General features: G+C 35.7%; 1 protein-coding gene across 5 annotated transcripts in view; it reads right to left on the reverse strand.

The window, feature by feature from the left end:
- Positions 1-23194, reverse strand: part of CPNE8 (copine 8) — a 239232-nt gene that overhangs the window by 137284 nt on the left and 78754 nt on the right. For 4 of the 5 annotated variants that reach the window (XM_050750139.1, XM_050750138.1, XM_050750135.1 and 1 more), the window contains exon 6: positions 16568-16644. Coding sequence is in view for 2 of the 5 variants with exons in the window: in XM_050750135.1 (XP_050606092.1) it covers positions 16568-16644 (77 nt within the window). In the remaining 3 variants the exon portion in view is untranslated. Of the gene's footprint in view, positions 1-8818; positions 8939-16567; positions 16645-23194 lie in introns of those variants that run through there. The other variant, XM_050750137.1, reaches the window with a different exon arrangement.

Raw genomic sequence — 23194 nt, forward strand, 5'->3', positions numbered from 1 at the left:
GAGATTAATGGCTAAGGTAATTATTAAAACATTTCTGAAAAACTTATTGGTTGAGAAAAAAGGAATAAAAATAGAGAAGAGAATACTTAGAATTGCACAATAATGAAAATAATACTTCTAACATTCTACTAGTTTATATTTAGAGTATGTAAAAAATCTAAACAAACTAGCATTAAACAACAATTCTGAAGTATGTTAACAAATGATAATAAAACAGAAAGAAAATAATATGGAGACTTCAATATCACATCTTTAATAATGTATAGAACAACCAGACAAAAGATCAACAAGGAACTAGAAAACTTGAACAACACTATAGACCAACTGGACTTAAAAGACATATACAGAACATGTCACTCAATAACAATGAATGTACATTCTCTTCAAGTGAACATGAAATTATCTCCAGGATAGACCACATTTTAGGTCACAAAACAAGTCTTAACAAATTCACAAAGCTTGAAATCATGCAAAGCATATTTTCCAATTACAATGGAATGAAGTTTAAAATCAACAGCAGAGGAAAACTGAAAATTCACAAATAAGTAGAAATTAACACATTTTTCACTTAACAATGGGTCGAAGAGGAGATCACAGGAGAAATTTAAAACAAAACAAAAAAAAAAAAAAAAAAAAAAAAAAAAAAAAAAACCTTCAGTCAAATGAAGATAAAAACAGAACATACCAAACTTATAATGTAGTGAAAGTAGTACTAACAAGAAAGTTTATAGCTGTAAACATATATATTTACAAAAAGAAAGATCTCAAGTCAACAACCTAACTTTATACCTCAAAGAACTAATAAAAACAAGAAAAACCTAAACCCAAAGCTAGGAAAAGGTAGGAGTAATAAAATTTAGAGCACACATAAATAAAATAGAGAATACAAAAATGTCACCGAAACTAAGAGTTGGTTTTTTGAAAAGATTGACAAAATTGAAAAACCCTTAGCTAGATTAAATACGAAAAAGAGAAATAAAACTCAAATAACTAAATCAGATGAAAGAAGGGACAATACAACTGATGCCACAGAAATGAAAAAAGTATGAGAGAATACTATGAACAACTGCAGGCCAAGATACTGAAAAATTTACAAGTAATTGACACATTCTTGGAAAGACACAATCTATCAAGACTGGATCACGAAAAAATAGAAAATCTAAATAGACCAATAACTAGCAAAAACAAGTTAAATCAATAATCAAAAAACCCTCAACAAAATTAAAGCATAAGTCCCAATGGTTCAACTAGAGAATCTGATCAACCATTTCAAAAAGAATTAGTACCAGTCTTCATGAAACACTTGCAAAAAATTGAAGAGGAAAAACTACTTCCAAGTTCATTCTATGGAAACCAGAATTACCCCAACACCAAAGCCCATCAGAACACTATACAAAGAAAGAGAAAGATCAATATCCCTGATGAATACTGATGCAAAAATCCTCAACAAAATACTGGCAAACTGAAAGCAATGGCACACTAAAAGAATTATACACCATCACTAGCTGGTATTCATGTTTGGGATACAAGGGTAGTTCAACATATGAAAACCCATCAGTGCAATATACCACATTAACAGAATAAAGAACAAAAAACTACATGATCCTCTTCACTGATGCAGAAAAAGCATTTGACAAAATTCCAACGGTCTTTTATGATAAAAACTAGAAACAGAAGAAAATTACTTCAACATAAAAAAGGCAGTATATGAAAAGTTCACAGCAAATATTGTAGTCAATGGTGAAAGACTGAAAGACTTTCCTCTAAGATCAAGAGGAAGGCAAGTATGCCAATTTCCCACTTCTATTCAACATAATACTGGATGTACCAGCCAGTGCAATTAGGCAAGAATAATAAATAAAAGTCATCAAAATTGAAAATGAAGAAATAGAATTATCTCTGTTTACAGAAGATCTCATGCAATATGTAGAAAACTCTAAAAATTACACACACACACACACTCACTGTTAGAACTAATAAACAAATTCAAATTTGCAGGATATAAAATCAGTATTAAAAATCAGTTGTGTTTTTATATACTAACAATAATGAAAAGGAAATTAAGATAATTTCATTTACAATAGCAGTAAAATGAACAAAATACTTAGATATAAACCTAACCAAGAAGTTAAAAACATTTGCAATTAAAACCACAAAACACTGCTGAAAGAAATTAAAGGCACAGAAAAATGTTACGACATCCCATGTTCATGGTTTGGAAGTCTTAATATTGTTAAGATGTCCATATTACCCAAAGTGGCTACAGATTTTACGTAATTCCTACCAAAATGCCAATGGCTTTTTTTTTGCAGAAATAAATAGAAAAAAATCATCCTATAACTCATATAGAATCTTCTTTTTTTGCAGAAATAAAGAGAAGAAAAAATCATTCTATAACTCATATAGAATCTCCAGGGACTCCAAATAGCCAAAGCAATTTTGAAACAGTAGAATGAAATTAGAAAACTCACACTTCAAGATTTCAAAGCATATTACAAGCTACAGTAATCAAAATAGTATATGTCGTCAACCCCAGCTGTTTGCTCTCTCTGCCCCTAGGTAGACGCATGTGGTGAGAGCACTGCAGGATCCTACTACAGAACCAAACAGGCTGGTGCCACCACTGGGTCCTAGGCTCCAGCCATAGCTCCATCTGCAGTGTGCTGTGACCCTTCCAAGCACAGTTTCCTTTTCTGCTCAGTAGCTTCTCCAAATATTATGAATAATTTTTTTCAAGACCCCCAGCACTCACCCTTTCCTCTTCTCACCACTCCTAGCCTTTTACTTTTACAATCTCACCTTTTACTCTGAGTAGATAATGTAATATTAAATATTAGTTGTCATATTTATTATCTAATCTTCTATCACACTGTGCCCAAGAGCTTTTCACATATCATTCAATCTTTCCTCAACTAAAAATAAAAGATGCATACAAGTACAGTTTAAAACTAATGATTCATTTAATTAAAGCAGATGCATTTATCTCTCTATGCAGCTTTTTTTATTTTCAAATTATTAACAAAATATCATTTCTAAGATTGTAATAAGTTCGCTGTCACACATGAAACACACTATGTTCAGTGTTAAAATACATCATATGCCAGAAACTAAAATTGCAACTTTTGTTTAAAATTTAAAACACTATGTTAATCAAGAAATCCATCTGTTACCCGGTAATTTTTAACATAGTAATCAGATTAAATGGGATCTCATTTTATAGTAAGAATGTAAATGTTGACATTAAAAGGAAAGCAAGATAGTTATCATCATGGTAAGGAATCATAAGGAGTACAATAAATTATGTAATACATAGTTTTTTCAGTAACAAAAACAAAGTAAACTGCTCAATCTCTGTAGATTCAGATTTTGTTTTTAAAAATAAACAATTATTGAATAGAGTAGCATATTCCTAGCTCTTACATACCACATATATCAAAAATGTTTCAAGAAATTGTTGTGCTCTGATAAGCCAGGTCTATCTATCTATCCATCCACAGAAATATGAGGTTTCTAAAATTACTAAAATCATACTTTGCATTTATAATGTAGTAAAGTACACAGGAAGCAAGGCTATCATAATTTTAAAATTCTGTTCCAAGTCCTGGGAAACAAGTGCAAAGTTATAATGTGCAGGAGAGATCCTTAAAATAATCAAGAGAAAAAGAAGAAACATATAAATGTGACTATTATCCTGGAAAATTCAGTGCAATAAACATTTATTGAATTCTTACTATTTACAAGGCACAACAGGTCCCTACAATACAGGGAATATAATGTTTCTTTTTTAAGTCTTTTTACAATTGTCCTATAAAGAAAGAAATGGGGGAAAGGTATTCAGCCTCTTGATTGAGTTTTAGAAGTTTGTTCAGGTTCTTTGATCCAGCATGCTGTGGACTCCCTGTGTCATAGTATATAGGAGACTTAATAAAAACCTAACAGGAACAACTACTCTTTGTTTTGTTGTTGTTTAATGAGACCTGCTTAAGAAATTGATAATTTAAAACAAACAAAAATACTATGAAAGTAAGGGGAGAAAGAACCATCACTCTAATACCGGAGAAACTAACAATTCACTGTTAACTACAAATTGTACATTTATTTTAAAAACTGAAATACATTCCTGCTAATGATTAGAAATATATACTGGAACGTAACTGTATTTGTGAATGTCCACTTACTAAACTGCTGTCCATGTTTAGAATCTTTCATCAGAGTTACCTCAAACTGTGAAAGAATTGAGAGCCAGTTGATCTATCTCCACAATTACTGGGAGGGTCTAATCACTATTGTTGTTATCAAAGAAAACAGTAAAATGTCAAGATTATTGGAATTTTTTACTTACTGGTATTTATTCTCAGGGCAGCCTGATGCACTGAGTCTACCTGGACCTAAAATGATGCCACCGCCCAATCAAGGCTAAATACTCAAAAACTTTTTAAATACATGAATGAATGAATACAAACACTAACAGTATGTCTAATCTCTCCCCTTCCCTTTCTCCAAGGAATATGTAAGCCATTCAAACAGGAACTTCTGAAAGAATAGAAAGCCCTAGAAAGCTCTGTAGAGTTGGAGACTGGGCAAATCATTCTGAATTATCAAACAGAAAAAATGACCAGGTAGGATGACAACATTTTGCAGTTTTCTTGTTACCACATTGTCAGTTCAAAACAATGATTTTCCAGATACGGGGAAAAAAACAGAAGTACTTATTTATTTCCAAAACTAAAAATGAATTTATTTTTTAATCCTTCCAATTGCCTTCCTATATTTAGACTGTGTTGGCTCTGTGCTGGAAAACTGTTGAGCCCTATTTATCTCAGAAAAAGGTGGGCCACTGGACTGTGCTTGAGGAAGAGTTACATTGGGAACAGATACCAGGAAGGAACCTCATCCTTGAAATGACCTAACTCTGAATGGGTGTTCCCTGGGAGCTCTTCTTGCACCTAGAGATACTCTTGAGTTTTCAGTACATGATTTTGTATGGCTAAAGTGATACCAAATTTTTTAATTTCATTTAAAGTTACACATTAATTTACTCTCTTTGTGTGTGTGTGAGAGACGGAGGTTTGTTTTTTTTTTTTTTTTTTTTTTTTGTGAGACACGGAGTCTCGCTGTCAGCCAGGCTGGAGTGCAGTGGCACGATCTTGGCTCACTGCAAGCTCCGCCTCCAGGGTTCACGCCATTCTCCTGCCTCAGTCTCCCGAGTAGCTGCGACTGCAGCCACCCACCACCACGCCCGGCTAATTTTTTGTATTTTTTGTATTTTTAGTAGAGACAGGGTTTCACTGTGTTAGCCAGGATGGTCTCGATCTCCTGACCTTGTGATCCGCCCGCCTTAGCCTCCCAAAGTGCTGGGATTACGGGTGTGAGCCACTGCACCTGGCCAATTTATTCATTTTTTTTTTGTTTTGAAGGCAATATAATGCTGTGGTTAAGCATGCGCGCATGGAAGCCAAACATCCTGTATTTGAACTTGGTTTTTTCAGAATCTTGTCTCAGTTTCTCCCTCTGATGAAATGGGTATAATAACAGTACCTGCCTAGCTCGTAATAGTACTATGAAGGTTAGAGGAGTTAATATATGTAAAGCCAGTAGAATAGTAACTGACTTTTTTTTTTTTTTTAATTATACTTTAAGTTCTGGGATACATGTGTAGAAAGTGCAGGATTGTTACATAGGTATACATGTGCCACGGTGGTTTGCTGCACTCATCAACCCATCATCTAGGTTTTAGCCCTGCATGCATTAGTCCTAATGCTCTCCCTCCCCTTGTCTCCCACCCCGACAGGCCCTGGTGTGTGATGTTCCCCCCGCTCACCATGCCCACGTGTTCTCATTGTTCAACTCCCTCTTATGAATAAGAACATGCAGTGTTCGGTTTTCTGTTCCTGTGTTACTTTGCTGAGAATGGTTTCCAGCTTCATCCATGTCCCTGCAAAGGACACGAACTCATCCTTTTTTATGTCTGCATAGTATTCCATAGTGTATATGTGCCACATCTTCTTTATCAGGTCTCTCATTGATGGGCATTTCGGTTGGCTCCAACTTTGCTATTGTGAACAGTGCTGCAATAAACATATGTGTGCATGTGTCTTTACAGCAGAATGATTTATAATCCTTTGGGTAGATACCCAGTAATGAGATTGCTGGGTCAAATGGTATTTCTCGTTCTAGATCCTTTAGGAATCGCCACACTGTCTTCCACAATGGTTCAACTAATTTACACTCCCAACAGTGTAAAAGTGTTCCTATTTCTCCACATGCTCTCCAGCATCTGTTGTTTCCCGACTTTTTAATTATCGCCATTCTAACTGGTATGAGATGGTATCTCACTGTGGTTTTGATTTGCATTTCTCTGATGACCAGTGATGATGAGCTTTTTTACATATGTTTGTTGGACGCATAAGTGTCTTCTTTTGAGAAGTGTCTGTTCACATCCTTTGCCCTGTTTGATTTTTTCTTGTAAATTTAAGTTCCTTATAAATTCTGGATTTTAGACGTTTGTCAGATTGAGACATTTCAAAACTTTTCTCCCATTCTGTGGGTTGCCTGTACACCCTAATGATAGTTTCTTTTGCTGTGCAGAAGCTCTTTAATTTAATTAGATACCATTTGTCAGTTTTGACTTTTGTTGCAATTGCTTTTGGTGTTTTAATCATGAAGTCTTTGCCCATGCCTATGTCCTGAATGGTATTGCCTAGGTTTTATTCTAGGGTTTTTATGGTTTTAGGTTTTACCTTTAAGTCTTTAATCCATCTTGAGTTAATTTTTGTATAAGGTGTAAGGAAGGGATCCAGTTTCAGTTTTCTGCATATGGCTAGCCATAACTGACTTATTATTAAATGCAATCAAGTTGGCCACTGGTATTACTTAAAATAACAATTCACAGCTCCCTTTTATTTGCTTTGATAACTAAGATCCAACTGAGACTAAATATAAGAGCAGAGATAATTCCCAAACGTTCCTTCCAAACACTCATTTTATCAGTGCATTATAACTCAGACCAAGATAAGAATGATGCTTATGTTCCAAGGTTGGTCCATAAAGGTCTTTCCTCACCTATTAATTTGTTTAACTACAGCACTAATATTCTTAGCCTGCATTTTGAATCCTAGAATCATCAAATTATGCCATACACAAGAGGAAAAAAAGAAGAAAGGAGCAATAAATTTCACTGTAGAGGAAATTGTAGTTTCTTTGAAAGATTTTATCACAATATAACTTCTAAACACTTCCTATGCAAAAAGCAACCATTTGAAAACTAAACTGAATAGGTAGGGCGCAGTGGCTCACTCCTGTAATCCCAGCACTTTGGGAGGCCAAGGTGGGTGAATCGCAAGGTCGGGAGTTCGAGACCAGCCTGGCCAACATGGTGAAACCCCATCTCTACAAAAAATACAAAAATTAGCCAGGTGTGGTGGTGTGCACCTATAATTCCTGCTACTCAGGAGGCTGAGGCAGAAGTTGCAGTGAGCCGAGACTGTGCCACGGCACTCCAGCCTGGGCAACAGAGTGAGACTTCATCTCAAAAAAAAAAAAAAAAAAAAAAAAAAAGCAAGAAAGAAAAAAAAAAAAAGAAACTCATCTGAATAAAGTAGTTTTATTTAGAAAACTAAGAACATTCTCAGTTTCACGCAAATAAAACTAATAAAACTTGTTTATTAAAACTAATAAAACTAATAAAGTTTCATTAGTTTTATAGTCTGGTGAAGTATCAAATAAAACTAACCTGTTTATTAGTTGTATTTGAGTGAAACTGAGAATGTTCACTGAATCTATAAAGGTATTACTTTAGAATTCACCCTCCAAAATAACATAGATCATGTTTTATCATTTGTTTCCTTCAGTTATAATGTTTCCAACAGGTTTTCAATCCAACCAATGAGGTTAGGCAAATATAAATAAAAATATCTTGCAAATGTTGAAACTCTGGGTGAATACTGGCACCTAAAACACATGGACAGAATGGCCCATCTACTACTACTACTGGTGAGCTGTAGCTCACCAATCTGTGTGGCAACCTCAAAAGTGGATGATCTTCCTTTTGTCAGCATACATCCTCCTTACATCCACTGTCTCATGCAAGAAACTTGAAGGTCCTTGAAATCTTCTTCAACCTAGACCATTGATCTTTCACCAATCCTTCTGAAATCAACCTTCAGAACACATTTTTCATCTGTCCGTTTTTCTTCATCTTCCTAATCCAAACAACTATCTGTTAACCACATACAACCATTCTCTACACAGAAGTCAATGATCCTCTTTGAAAAAAAATCGCAAATTTTCCCGTTCCATTTATGATAAAGTTTAAAATACTAAAAATGACCTACATATTGTAGGTTAAGCTAATATTCTAATTTTCATAGGGCCTGTATCAATATGTAATTATACTTCAGTTGTGTGATTATTCATTTAATGAATAAATGGTAAAAACCATAAAGACAGGAACGACTTTGCATTTTCATCATTATATACTCAGCAGCTAACAGTTTCTGATCCATAATCAATTCCTAGTAAAGATTTGTTGAATATATTATTTTTAAAAAATATAATCCCTAAAACCTCTATTATACTCAGACTCTATCTACCAGAATCTGTCAGTAAATTATTTGCTCTATAAAGTTACCATTAGTAAAATAATTTTTCCTTTTGTTTTTCTTTCCTAAACTGGGATGCCCAAAGGACTTAGTTGCACACAAGTCTCATAGGAACAAGACACATGTCACACCAAGTCATAACAACCAACCAATCATTCTGAGACTTGTCTCTGACAATGACATTAAAGGCTATTTTGTAAAAAACTCATTCATTTTACCTATATCTCTCATGACTGGTCATATCCTTTACAATCCTTTCCATCCAGACAATTTCTTCATCTATATGACTTTAGTTGTCACTACTGGAATTTCTGAGTAGAGCAGAGAATCATGGGAATCTGCAGATATACACAATCGGCCTATTTAGAGTAAGCAATTTACCTCCCTGGAGATCATTCCAGAGAATGAGCTCACATTCAAAAATGAATGTAAGAAAGTGGTTCAACTCAACATTTATTAAACTTTGATTATATGTAAACCTCAGAAGCTTGTGTATAATAACATGAGCGAATGTACTAAAATTCCTTCTATCTTTGGCCTTTAAAAAGAATATACCTTTTTTCGAGAGGCTTTCCCAGAAGTAGATTAAAGCTGTTCTCTAGGCTGGTGAAGTATCTAATATCTATCTGAAAGGCAATCAGTGGTTTTATTTTTAATGTGTTGAATCATGTGAAATTACAAACATGTATACACATCCATGTAGTCTTTTCAAATAAAAGAATAGAATTCTTAATTGGCACTGAACTCTGGATTATTTTTTGCAATTACATATTAACATGGGAAATTCCGGATATTTCCAAAACTATCTTATAAAACCCAAACAAATGAAAAGCAGAAATTTAACTCAGTTCCCCTATTTGATTGTTCAGCTACATACTGAAAACAGACAAATAGTTTTTAACATTTATATTTGGATAATACTTAACACTTTACATAAGTGTAATCAAGTTTGGTTTAACACAGTCCTTTCCTTAAACTTGCGGAATTACTAGCTAAACACGTCTCTAAGAAAAATAAAGAAAGATGAAGGAAGGAAGGAAGGAAAGATACTGGCTATTTTTAATAAAAACAGTATTAATAATAGTCACTATTTGAGTGTTTATTAAATTCTCATGTGCTCTGTCACAAATCAATTGTATAAAATATTGATATTACTTGCAATAATACTCTTAAATGAGTATTATTCAGATATTTCAGATGAGGAAGCTGGGTCTCAGGAATTTAATGCACTTTACTCAAATTGCATACCTAATCAACTGTTAGCACCCAGGTCTGACTGCTCCTAAAGTTCATGCACTATCAACTTCATTACTGTGGCTGTTTATTTATCTCTACAGCAAATTCTTATTACAAATGTGACCCACAGACATAAAAAAAAATAGTATAGATGTTAAAATGGCCTAATATTGCAATAGCAAGTTAGTAGTAGAGATGGGACTAAAAACACCATCCTCTGAGTCCAGCCCACTATTCTTTCCACTAAAGTAAATTCGAGAGTATAACAATATCAATCTAATTAATAAAGATTACTTTGAGCCTCAAAATTTCCCCCAAAGTTGATTACATTTTTACAGGCAAAAAGCTGCATGCTAAAAACAAGGCCTGTTTTATGGTGAGTTTGTATGTTTCCCACTTTTATGACTACCCATTCTCCTATCCCTCTTCCTCCTCTTCCTTCTCACAGACATTTGATCTCTAAATGCAGTCACAGTCAAAACCTAGCTATCAGGATAAGTCCACATTTGAGTCAAATCTTTAAGCCAACCCTGTAAGTCTCTGCCTCAAGTCCCCTTAAACACTATTCTTCTATTTCAGTCTTCTTCTTTATTCTGAAGCTTCCTTTCTGCTCTGTTCCTCTCCCTGCTTTCATCTTGTACTTCAGCACCTATCTGTCTCTGTCCTTGAACTTCAAGTCACAGTTGAGGTCCCCACATCCATCAGACAATTACAAGTTGGTCTTTCAATTATCACTTGCCTCCGAGTCCCTGTCCCTGTCGTCTTCACCTGTTAGGACACTCACGCATCCATCTAGGAACCTTCCCTTAATCCTCCACCGACTACCAACTACCTAGATCACAAAGTGCTTTTGCCAGCCTACAAAAAACATAGCCTTTGCCCTCCTAAACGTCCTTTAGTCAAAACAGCTGCTGGTACCATTACCGCTGGTATTACTTCTTCCCATTGTATCCTGCTTCTCCCTGGAGTAAGAATCTAGTTTCTAATTATTACCAGTCCCTGCCTTTTTCCCTGATCCTTTTATATGGAACCAGTCATGCCTGGCTGAGAGTAACAGGAACAAATAGGCCTATTACTTGAGGAACATAATAAATATTTTCCTCCTGGAGGAGAGAATGGCAATCTTTCTTAAACCGGTGCTGATTCTTGCATTTTGGAAGGCTTTGCTGAATACATCACTGAGATCCCTAAAGACAGAAGACATACGACTATTTGACAGTATCACACAGAAAACTGGATACAATCTCACAGCATGAGAAAACACACTGCTGAGTGGATATAATGCTAAATAATGATAGGATGCTCCAAACAGAGGAGCCGATGAGTCATAGGAAGCCCAGTAAATGTTTCAGTCAAATTAAGTAGCACAAGACTCATTTTAGGACGGTTCCAGGAAAAGACCAAAAGTGTAGGATGGAATTCAGATGAGAAACGTGTTTGCCCAAAGCTTAAATCCAACAGAACAGACTACTGAAATTGTAAAAAATCTTGAGCTGCTATTAAAAAGTAAACTAAAATTTATTGAACATCAATTTCAAATTATTTCATCATTATGCATATAAAATATTAAAAATAAAAATTTTTCTCATAATAAAATGAGAAAATCTAATTTTATAAATGACAACCATAACCAAAACACAGAAAGTAAAAAAGCCCGAGGTTAAATTCAAATTCTCATTATTGAATGAGGCAAAAGGCCACATACAAGAAACCATTTTACCTTTGTAATAATCCTAACTTCGTTGTCAAAAGTTTGATTGATATTAAATAATTTCAAATTTTAAGTTGTCTCCTTTAAATCTCCCAATTTTACAGTTATCATAAATGTAAAAAGACTACCTCTGAGGAGATATTACAACACAATCGCAATTAAAAGCTAGGAGAAATTATTCTGAGTATCTTATCAGAAAATAAGTTAGGCCATTTAAAGGAAAGAAAGAAAAACAAACAAACAAACAAGGAAGTATTCTGAATAACTTAGAATATAAACGGGAAACTAATTGGGAAATAAATCTCTAATCTAAAATTAATAAATAAGAGGTACTTGGATAATGCTACTTAAGGCAAATAACATTTGGGACACACGAAGACTTTTAATTAATGATAAATCAATTGTGCGTTACTTGTGAGTGGACTGTCTGTCTCAGGATATCTGCCTCTGGAGGTGTTCTATGCTGCAATTCAGAAGCCAGTGGCCATCCAGATAGGGAAAAATGACCTAACCTATCCCGAACATGATTGCAAAAAGTAATGGCTGCAGCACCAGGAGTGTGCACATTCCATTTCTATCCCCAGTCATGAGGAACAGAACATGAAAAACAGTAGAATGTTTAGTGGCTATCCTACAATGTTATCTTTAACCAGACAGTTAAAGATATCTGGCCAGGGCAGGTTCACACAACAAGACAGCAGGAGGCAGTGGAACTTATGAAGAAGAGACGGAAGAGCTACGCTTTAAATACCTATTATTTCCCCAGTGTGAATTTCTCCACTATTTCAGTCATGCATCCATAAATTTTACTACTTTTATATATTCGTGTGAAAACATGGAGGCTTCAAAGTTGTGTCTGTCACCAAGCTTCCTGTCACGAGAAGAAAACATTTCCTGACCTTGTGTCATCTCTAATATCTTCCCTGGTTTCATCCTTTTTTCCAAAGCCATTCCCTCTTCCACTGAAATAGCTCAGATCTTCCCATGTTCCCATCTCTTCTCACTATTTGCTTATTAGATTGATTTAGGAAAAAAGTAAAGTACACGGAAGTGCAGGAGTTAGCAAAGATGAATGTGAAATTTAGGAGTCCATGGAGTGCACCAGCTGCTCTGAAAGGCTACTTTGGCATTATTGGCAGATAAAGCTTCCATACTATCAGCATTTTGCTCTTCCTCAACCCAACTGTGCTTTTTCAAACAAAAAGTATGAATGGCTTTGTTTTTCATTTGAGATTGAGGTAAGGGAGTAAAATGCTGTTTGCATGGAAGCTGCATCTTCTCTCAAAGTACCTGAACTTGATACTTAGCCAATAGACCTTGTTCTTCAGTCCACATGTTCTTCCTCCAGACACATGCCTCTCTTACAGCTAGAGTTTTTCATTAAAGCCAGGCTTTTCTCATGCAAGAGGAAGGGTGACTACAAAATGTTTTTTCCAGTCCATTGTTCACCTGCGTTTGAACATCTGATCCAGTGATAGCACGTGTCACTAGGTGCCTTAATTAATAAAGCCAAAGTATCTTTCCGTTAGCAAACTAATTGTATTCACTTTTACTCTCCCATTTTTAATTAATCTCTCTTATTTCATTTCACCCTCTCATCTCTTCCCTCTATTGGATTATCTGAGGTATCTAATCCAATTCACTCATGTTTAATGAATGTAATTGCAACCATTCTGCAATTCCTAAGGTTTTGTTTCTTTGCTTTTTTCTTTTGTAGCCCATCTCTTTGCTACACTCAAGCTTTACATTTTTATATCCACTTACTACTAAAACTTGCCTAGCTAAGTTTTCTTTAAAAAATTTAAAAATCTTCCCCTGCTCAAACAATCATCTTACCTTTAAACTATTTTCTTAACGTTTATTTGCTTGAGAAGATTCTCCAAGGAGATGAAGGGCTGAATAAAAGTTTAGTTATATAAGCTTAGAAAATCAAATTAATTGTTCCTTTTTCAATAAGAAAGATAGAACCTGAGGACCTTCAATAAAGTTGTCTAAATTTCAGAATATTCTATAGATGAAGTACAGCATGTGGTTACTGTAGATCCATGTTGGATGAACAAGTTTTGAAGTCTTTCCCTCCTTACACTATATGAAATATGCATATGTTTTACTCCTCCCTCAGCAAGAGCTAAGAAAAATCTAAAGAGAATCTCATCCTTTCTGATTACATAAAATGATCATGACTCAACCCCCAGCAAATTCTCCCAACATCTGCATAGTCTACCAGTCTACCCTAGGTATCTTCACCTTTTAGCAAGAATTTATTTTTGCTGGTCATACCTAGTGGGAATTATTGAATCAGCTGAACAAGGACCATATCTTATGCTATGTTCTATTCACCACATACCCCAATCAATACATTGTAATAATATCAAATTTTTAATAGGTTCCAAGATTAATATAAATATGATTTTCTACTGGGAAATTTTTTATAACTTAATAATTTAATAGTTTTCTGAAATCAGAATTATGATTTCCTCATGCTAAAAAAAGATAAAAATTTCTAATAAAATGACTAATTTAAAAATATGTATACCACATAGGCTGAGCACAGTGGCTCACGCCTGTAATCCCAGCAATTTGGAAGGCTGAGGTGGGCGGATCACGAGGTCAGGAGTTCAAGACCAGCCAGACCAATGTGCTGAAACCTGTCTCTACTAAAAATACAAAAAAAAAAAAATTGGCAGGGCACCACATATGCACCTGTAATCCCAGCTACTCAGGATGCTGAGGCAGAAGAATCACTTGAACCCGGGAGGCAGAGGTTGCAGTGAGCATAGATTGCACCACTGCACTCCAGCCTGGGCGACAGAGGGAGACTCCGTCTCAAAAAAAAAAAAAAAAAAAAGTATACCACATAGCCAACATGCATAGGAAAAAAATGCTCCACATCACTAGTCATTAGAGAAATATAAATATAAACCACAATGAGATACCATTTCAGAACAGTCAGAGTGGCTATTATTAAAAAGTCTAAAAATAACAGATGCTGGTGAGGTTGCAGAGAAAAAGGAACACTTATATGCTGCTGGTGGAAATGTAAATTAGTTCAGCCATTGTGTAAAGCAATTCAGTGATTTCTCAAACAACTTAAAACAGAATTACCATTTGACCCAGCAATCCCATTATTGGGTACATAGCCAAAGGAATATAAATCATTCTACCGTAAAGACATTCATGTTTACTTTCATTGCAGCACTATTCACAATAGCAAAGACATGGAATCAACCTAAATGCTCACCAATGGTGGACTGGATAAATAAAACGTGGTAAATATACAACATGGAATATTAGATAGACATAAAAACGTCTGAGATCTTATCCTTTGTAGCAACAGTAATAGAACTAGAGGTCATTATCCTAAGCAAATTGACACAGGAACAAAAAACCAAATACCACATGTTCTCACTTATAAGTGTGAGATAAACACTGAGTAGTCATGGACACAAAAAAGGAAACAGCAGACACTCGAGCCTACTTGAGGGTGGAAGAAGGGAGGAAAGTGAGGACTGAAAAACTACCTATGGGGTAATATGCTTATTACCTGAGTGATGAAATAATCTGTATGCCAAAGCCCTGTGATGTGCAGTTTATCTACATAACAAACATGCACAAGTACCTCTGAACCTAAAATAAAAGAATAAAAAGTGTACCCATTCATAAAAATCTCTATTCTGTCGCTTGGAAATGAAAATTCTGTATTTTAATTGCTTTTGTTTTCTCTTGAATAATGTTAAGCATCTTTAAGGTGGTATTGCATATATTATTGATTCTTTTCACAGCAAAAAACAAAAGGTAGATTTAGTGATCTTAGGAATCCTTGTGAGCATAAGTCATTGGACTAGGAAATGCAATTAGAATTATATGCACTCAATAAAATATTTGCATTTGCCTTACAGATTGCTTACTACTTACTAAAGTGAGCATAAATATATTTTTGTAATAAGCTTCCAAGTCCTATAATTACGTGAAAATAAATTACACACAAAAAGAACTTAAAATAGAAATTGATATATGAAAGTTTTCAAACTGACATTTGGTAATAATTTTCTAAGAAAATCAAATTAAATTTCAAAGAATTTATAGAATTCTTATTAGCCTAATAATTTCTTTCATAGCAATGAACACACTAAATAAAAAGTTTAATTTTGTATAAGAAATGTAAGAATAATGCTTCCACATTTCAAGTATTTGTTTTATGTCAGAAATAAACAGATTTATGGAGTATTGACATATTTATTTTTTAAGTTTGAGATTCTTAAAAGATTGATGAAGATAAAGACTTCAAAATTCCCTAAAGTTTTTGACATTGTGGTTAGCTCTGCAAATGTACTATTCCTTCTAGATCTTCTGAATTTTATGAACAGTTAAGTCAATCCAAATAATCAGGATTAGGGAGGGGAAAGAAGGAGGAAAGGAGAATAAAGCCATGAAAAATTTCTAAAATTTGCTCCCTGCCTTATTTGGAACTGGAGAAAATAGAATAAACTCATGCAATTGACCTGAAAACTAAACATGATCCTAGTAATTGAAGGTGAAGACGGAGTATACCATTCTTAGTGATTACCTTCTCTCAGTATAAACCTACTTACAGCTTTCTCTACAAGCCACTTCCATAGTAAAAATTATTATTAAAATTTCAGTAACCAAAAGTGCATTTATGAAATACATGGCATTAACAACAGTTTATTACATGTAGTTACTAACCCAAAAGAGTAAAATCTCTTTTTCAAGAAGTACTAAATCTAACAATTAACAGTAAAACCAAAAGAAAAAATAACACACTTCCTTATTTAAATTTGCTCATTTCATCTTGTGAAAATTTTTTAGCATAGCATATGACAGGTGACATAGAAATTATTCTTTAAAAATATGTCAAAACTATTTGTTAAAAGAAAAAACTCAAACAAGATTTTAAAACCCACTTTTGCTCCACAACCATGCATTCACCAATTCCAAACTGACAAAATAGAAACTGTTAAGAGTTGGCATTTCATTATCTGAATTTAAAAATACTTACACTATTGGTTTTTCCAGGCGACTTCCCTGTGACCCAACGATCTCCCCCAGTGTACAAAACACTTGTCCCAGAAAGTCCTGAAATAGATAAAAAGATTAAAACTCATAAGTTTCCAAACTATCTTTACAGTATATGTTTTGTGCATCACACATCTGCATTGTTTTCATTGCTGAAATACTGACATTTCTAACTTCCAATAACAGGTAAAATAAGCTCAATATGCATTAATTTTACCATGTGACTTTCACATGTTTGCACAGCATTTTGTGCTTTTAATCACAGAGCAGTTATTCTGAGTTCACAGGCATTGCGTTTGTTTTCTTTTTATGTTTTAAGCTAACATAAAAAATAGACAAAAGTTGGAGGTTTTGAATGCACAATTGGCTTAACTTCGGATGCCTCTGAAATTGCTGGAATTGTTGGCTGAGGAGACAAAATGAGAAAGCACATAGCAAAGGGGGCTAATCTCAGTAACACTTAGAGAAAGGTCTTATGATGCAGTAGCCTCAACTAGGGTCCACATCCAACCTGCCAGGTGTCTATTCTAGTACTATCGCTTACTAGCTGTGATCGTAGGCAATTAATTAAGCTCTGCAGTTTGCTCTTCTCTATAATGTATTAGTACCTCCTCACAAAATCGTTCTGATGGTTCAATTAGTTATTGGATGGGTCAATACTAGCATATTGTAAGTGCCTAAAAATGGGTTAAGTAAAATACACTATAAAGTTCATTGACATACAACTGTATGATTCTTATTTTCAAGACTCAGAATAACCCTGAAAATGAGAGGTCTGATACTAACATTGCATTTCACATGTAAAGAAACTAAGTGCTTAGTTCACATTGCATGCCCATATCAAAACATCTTGTGTACCTCATAAATATATATGCCTACTAGGTACTCACAAAAATTTTTAAATTAATTTAATTTAATTTAATTTTTAAAAAAGAAACTAAATATCTAGAAGGTTGATTTTCTATAAATGGCAAAGCCAGGACCCACTCTGATGTTCTGATTCCAGATTGATATGCCACATAAGAATTTAAATACCATAAGTACAATGCAAACTCATATATCTATAAAATAAGTGCACCAACACCATCTGGATATGTAGGTCAAGAAAATGTGAAGTTGTTCCACGGAAAGACACGTGCCTTCTAGTTTAGCCTGTATATGATTCAAAGAATTGCCCTGTTCTAAAACAAGGTGGGAGATTTCTCTAAATTGTTTGTGTAGTGAACAGGACCAAGAAAATCCCTAAGAAGGATGGACAGAGAGAGGATTAATGGCAAACAAAATGTGTTCAGTATACTAAATAAACAAATATATTTAGTTTAGTAGTTTTACAGAGAAATGACTGTTCTCAGATGAAAGAAAAAAAGCCAACTCATGGTGAGGAACTAGTATTGGCCCCATTTCTCAGATAAGGGAACTGAGGCACAGAGAAAGTAAATTGCTTAGAGCTACAATTCGGACCCAAGTCTAAACCCAAGGCTTACTACTCACCTAATCACTATGCCAAGCCATGCTGACTCTCCGCCTCTAGTCTTACGAAAGGAATGAGACCTAGTCCCAAAAAAGCTTACCAAGCCACAAAAGTAAAAACTACGTTCTTCAGTGTTGGGGGTGGGGAAACTGGGGGTGAGAAGTGCTTTAATTAAAAAGAGGAGGAAAAGACCTCTGTAGACTAGGATAGTCAAGGAAACATTTTTCCAAAGGAATTACTTTCTTGAGAGCCAGTAAGGAATCAGATGAGATCTTGCTTGGAAAGAAGATAATTGGACATTCTAGATTTAGAGAACAGATCAGAGTTACAGGCTAGAGAATAATGAGAAAAGAGAAGGACTCAAGTAAAAGGCAGAAATGGAGATGAAGAGCCAAGCCCAGAGAGGGCCCTCATGACCAGACACAAAAGTTGTCTTAGGGTCATCAGAAGCAACCAGAAGCCTTTCACCAATTCAGGGACACCATTAGAGCAGTGCATTCAGAAGACTACTTAAGTGCCTATTTGCAGAGTGATTTCGGGAATGAGGGAAAAAACTAGAAGCCAGATCAATTAGAAGGCTATGGTAGTTAATAAGAAGAAAAGTGTTAAGGCCCCAAACAGTACTGCATAGAAAAATGACAGGATTTGGTGAAAACCGTATTTGCACATGAGACAAAAAATAACCGCACATCTGATACTTGGATACTGCCAGCATGGCTATACCTTCATTAAACTGCAAATCACTTTAAACTTGCTTTCAAATACATAAAGAGAACTTAAGATAAAGCTTTCCCATATTTAAATTAAATACCTTTCATAATGGCACTTCTTTATGAATGTCAAAACAGATCTTACAAATGTTTATGGAATTTTAATAAACCTAAATTTCTTTAAGTCTCATGACAGCTGAACTGAAAACTGAAGATCTGAAATGTATCATTGCTCTTCTGAGTCAGCAGCAAAAAAACACACAAGGGGAATTCCAGAATTCTTTTCTAAGGATAGTTATGCTAATGGGCACCTGCAAATACTACATATTAAATGGACTTTGCCAACGGAGTAGCGAGTCCCAGTAAAAGCCATCTGTGCTGAAATTACTCAAGAGAATAAAACATAAATATTGAGCATGATCATATTAACATGGAGACATACTAACAAATACAAGAGAAAACATGAACATCATCCTGGCTGAACAAAGTCAACAAAATGTGCACCAAAAAGCTATGACGTGAATATGTGTATTTCTGTGTCAAAGGCCACAAACACACTGGTGTCAACCAGCTCTGGCCAGTCCTAGTTAATTGGCCAGAACTACACTAGACTGGTTTGATAAACCCCTGAATTAAAAACACCTGAGTGTTAGGTAATGAGGACGATTTCATACCTACAAGAAGCATAGGAAAGTGTATGTGGCTTGACATACACTATGACATACACCACCGAACTCTACAGAAAAAAACCCAAGGAGAAAACTGAGTTAGAAGTCCTTTCCTTTTCCACCTCCACCAGCGCAGGGGAATGCAATCACCAATTAGCTAAACTGGGACTGCTGAAGAATCAATACAGGCCCATAATGGCGGACGTGAAAAGCACAGGCATCAGTCGAGAAGGAAAACAGGCGGTAAGCTGGACATACAGCCATACAGTATCGCCTTTCCCAGGCCTTTCTCTTAAAGGTGAAGCTGGGAAGTGTAAGGCAATAGATGACCTCGGCCTGTTGCTCTTCCAAATTCAGGTTAAGTGTAATGTACATACAACTTGAATGGAGGCCTCTACAGGTACTGAACATTTTGCCCCCACATATTTATGGCACTCTCAGCTAATTTTTCTATTTTTAGTAGAGATAGGGTTTCACCATGTTGGCCAGGATGGTCTCGAACTCCTGAGCTCAGGTGATCCACCTGCCTCAGCCTCCCAAAGAGCTGGGATTACAGGTATGAGCCACTGCACCAGGGCTTGATTCAATATTTTAGTAGAAACAATTTCTCACATTTTAATATTATTAAAAAAAAAAAGCATTTGTCTTTTTAATGGATAAATCCATCTACAAACCAAAATGCTAAATCCAACCTCCAAGAGATAATACAAAGTTCTAAACTTAAATTACAAATACTATTTCTAAAATTATACCTTATCCCTGAATTTATTCATTTCTTTTTCCCCCAGCACAACTGTTGATTTTAAAGATATTTTTGGCTACGCCAGGAGCAGTGACTCACGCCTGTAATCCCAGCACTTCAGGAGGCCGAGGCAAGCAGATCACTTGAGGTCAGAGGATCAAGACCAGTCGGGCCAACACGGTGAAACCCCGTCTACTAAAAATACAAAAATTAGCTGGGTGTGGTGGTGTGTGCCTGTAGTCCCAACTACTTGGGAGGCTTATGCAGGAGAATCGCTTGATCCCAGAGGTAGAGGTAACAGTGAGCCGAGATCGTGCCACTGTACTCTCCAGCCTGGGCAACTGAGCGAGACCTTATCTCAAAAAAAAAAAAAGAAAAGAAAAGATATCTTTGGCTTTCTTAACAGTCAGATGAAGGCAGTTAAATAAGACACTGAAAGAAAGTTTTCAACAAGTAGATGACCAGTGACTGAAATTAACCTTTCTTTTCTTTTTTTGAGACAGAGTCTTGCTCTGTTGCCCAGGCTGGAGTGCAGTGGCGCCATCTCAGCTCACTGCAAGCTTCGCCTACCGGGTTTACGCCATTCTCCTGCTTCAGCCGCCCGAGTAGCTGGGTCTACAGGCACCCGCCACCATGCCCGGCTAATTTTTTTGTATTTTTAGTAGAGACGGGGTTTCACCGTGTTAGCCAGGATGGTCTTGATCTCCTGACCTCATGATCTGCCCGCCTCAGCCTCCCAAAGTGCTGGGATTACACGCGTGAGCCACAGTGCCCGGCCCCCAATTTTTAAAAAGTATCCACACATTGGCTGGCCACGGTGGCTCATGCCTATAATCCCAGCACTTTGGGGGACAGAGGCCAGCAGATCACTTGAGGTCAGGAGTTCAAGACCAGACTGGGCAACTTGGTGAAACCCATCTGTACTAAAAATACAAAAATTTTTAGTATGGTGATGCGGGCCTGTGGTCCCAGCCACTTGGTAGGCTGAGGCAGGAGAATAGCTTGAACCTGGGGGGTGGAGGTTGCAGTGAGCCAAGATTGGGCCACTGCACTCCATCCTGGGTGACAGAGTAAGACCTTGTCTCAAAAAAAAAAAAAAAAAAAAAAAAGAAAAAAAAAGATGCAGATACATATTCAGTAATTGCAAACATATACAACATACAGCTTTTCAAAATAAAGCTATGCTATAGGAAAACAACATTCTACCATAGTTTTTAAATATTTATATTCACAAATATAACAAATCTACGGAAAATATTTATATTATTACAGCACATCACTTTTGATAGAACACTAGTTCATCAATAATGAAGTTCAAAATGTAATACATTAACAGAAAATAAGTAAATATTCTCACTGCTAGTAAACATGGTGAGATAGGTGCTACACCAAATAACTAGAAAACTTACTAAATATTATGATTAAATATCTGAAATATGGCAGTATCAAATAATATTAAATATGACATTACACTATGAAAAAGTATCATTATTAAATACTAAGCTGAGTAAGGGTGAGTTTTATGTGTAAACGATCCCACCTAATATAACTTAATGAGTGATGAAGTTATTATACTCAAACCCATCTCAGGCATTATCCCTATCTCTGTCTGTCCCACCTAATATAACTTAATGAGTGATGAAGTTACTATACTCAAACCCATCTCAGGCATTATCCCTATCTCTGTCTGTCCCACCTAATATAACTTAATGAATACTGAAGTTACTATACTTAAACCCATCTCAGGCATTATCCCTATCTCTGTCTGAAAGTCTAAGGCAGATTCTGTAAGACGCTACTGAAAATGCAAATGGGAAAGACAGCCATGTACAGCAACAGTCATAAACACTTTAGCTTGAATATGTGTATAAGTCTACCTCTCATCATCTAATGAGAACTATAAAGAAGGCTACAGGAAAAAAGAAAGTTTTTATTGAACAAGCGTCAAAGAGTAACATTAACAGCTCTTTTACACAGGGCAGTCAGGTAAGCCCTCGCAGTTATCTATTCAAGTAGATACCTGAATAATGTAAGGGAGGGAACCATGTGAGTGTCTGGGGCAGAAGCATTACAGATAGGAGAAAAAGCAAGAACAAGTCCCTGAGACAAGTACTTGGGTGCTCGAGGAAAAGCAAGAGAGACAGCGGGTTAGAGCAGGGTGAGCAATGATGAGAATGGCAGGAGAGGAGGTAACCAGGGGCTACATCAAGGACTGATTTCTATCCTAAGTGTGGATGAAAGCCATCGGAGGGTTTAAACTGGAAAGTGACGTGTCCTAGCTGGCTTTTAAAATGATCATTCTACCTACTCTTCTTCCCTCAAGATTCTATCCTATTCTCTTCTCCATTTGCATTTTCTTAGATAACTCTGAGTTCCAACTTGATTGGCTGATGGTTACTAAATCTGTATCTTAGTCTTCAAACACTGCCTAATCAATATCTCCATTTGGATGCTTACTGGAGGTCTCAAATTTAACATGAACTTGGCTTACCATGGGTCTCTCAATCCTCACCCCTCTGCCTCAATCTCCTTCTCCCCAATGTACCTCATTATATAAACCACGTCACTATTTACCCAATTGTTCTCATCAAGAACCTAGTAGCCACTTTAACTTCTCTTATTTTTACACTGGACATCCAATTCATCATCAGTCATACTACCAACATATATTCCAAAACTGACCATGTCTTGCCACTTCAATGGTTTTTAACCACCAAAGGTTGCTCACCCAGTCAAACTACAACAGCCTTATAACTGACCTCCTTAATTCCAGTCTTGCTTCCCCAACCCCATTCTCCACTTCAGCTGTCACAGTCACCATTTAAATGCATAAATCAGATCACACCATCCTCCAGTGACATCCATCCAAAAAAAGAAAAATCCAAATTCTTTTTTTAACTGTGGCCTACAAATCTCTCCATTATCTGATTCCTATGTATCTTTCCAAACTATTTCAGTCCACTCCCCTCATCACTCATAATATTTTACATATGGTAGCCATCTTTCTGTCACACCATTC

This window comes from Macaca thibetana, chromosome 11, assembly GCF_024542745.1.
Source record: "Macaca thibetana thibetana isolate TM-01 chromosome 11, ASM2454274v1, whole genome shotgun sequence".
NCBI classification, from domain to species: domain Eukaryota; kingdom Metazoa; phylum Chordata; class Mammalia; order Primates; family Cercopithecidae; genus Macaca; species Macaca thibetana.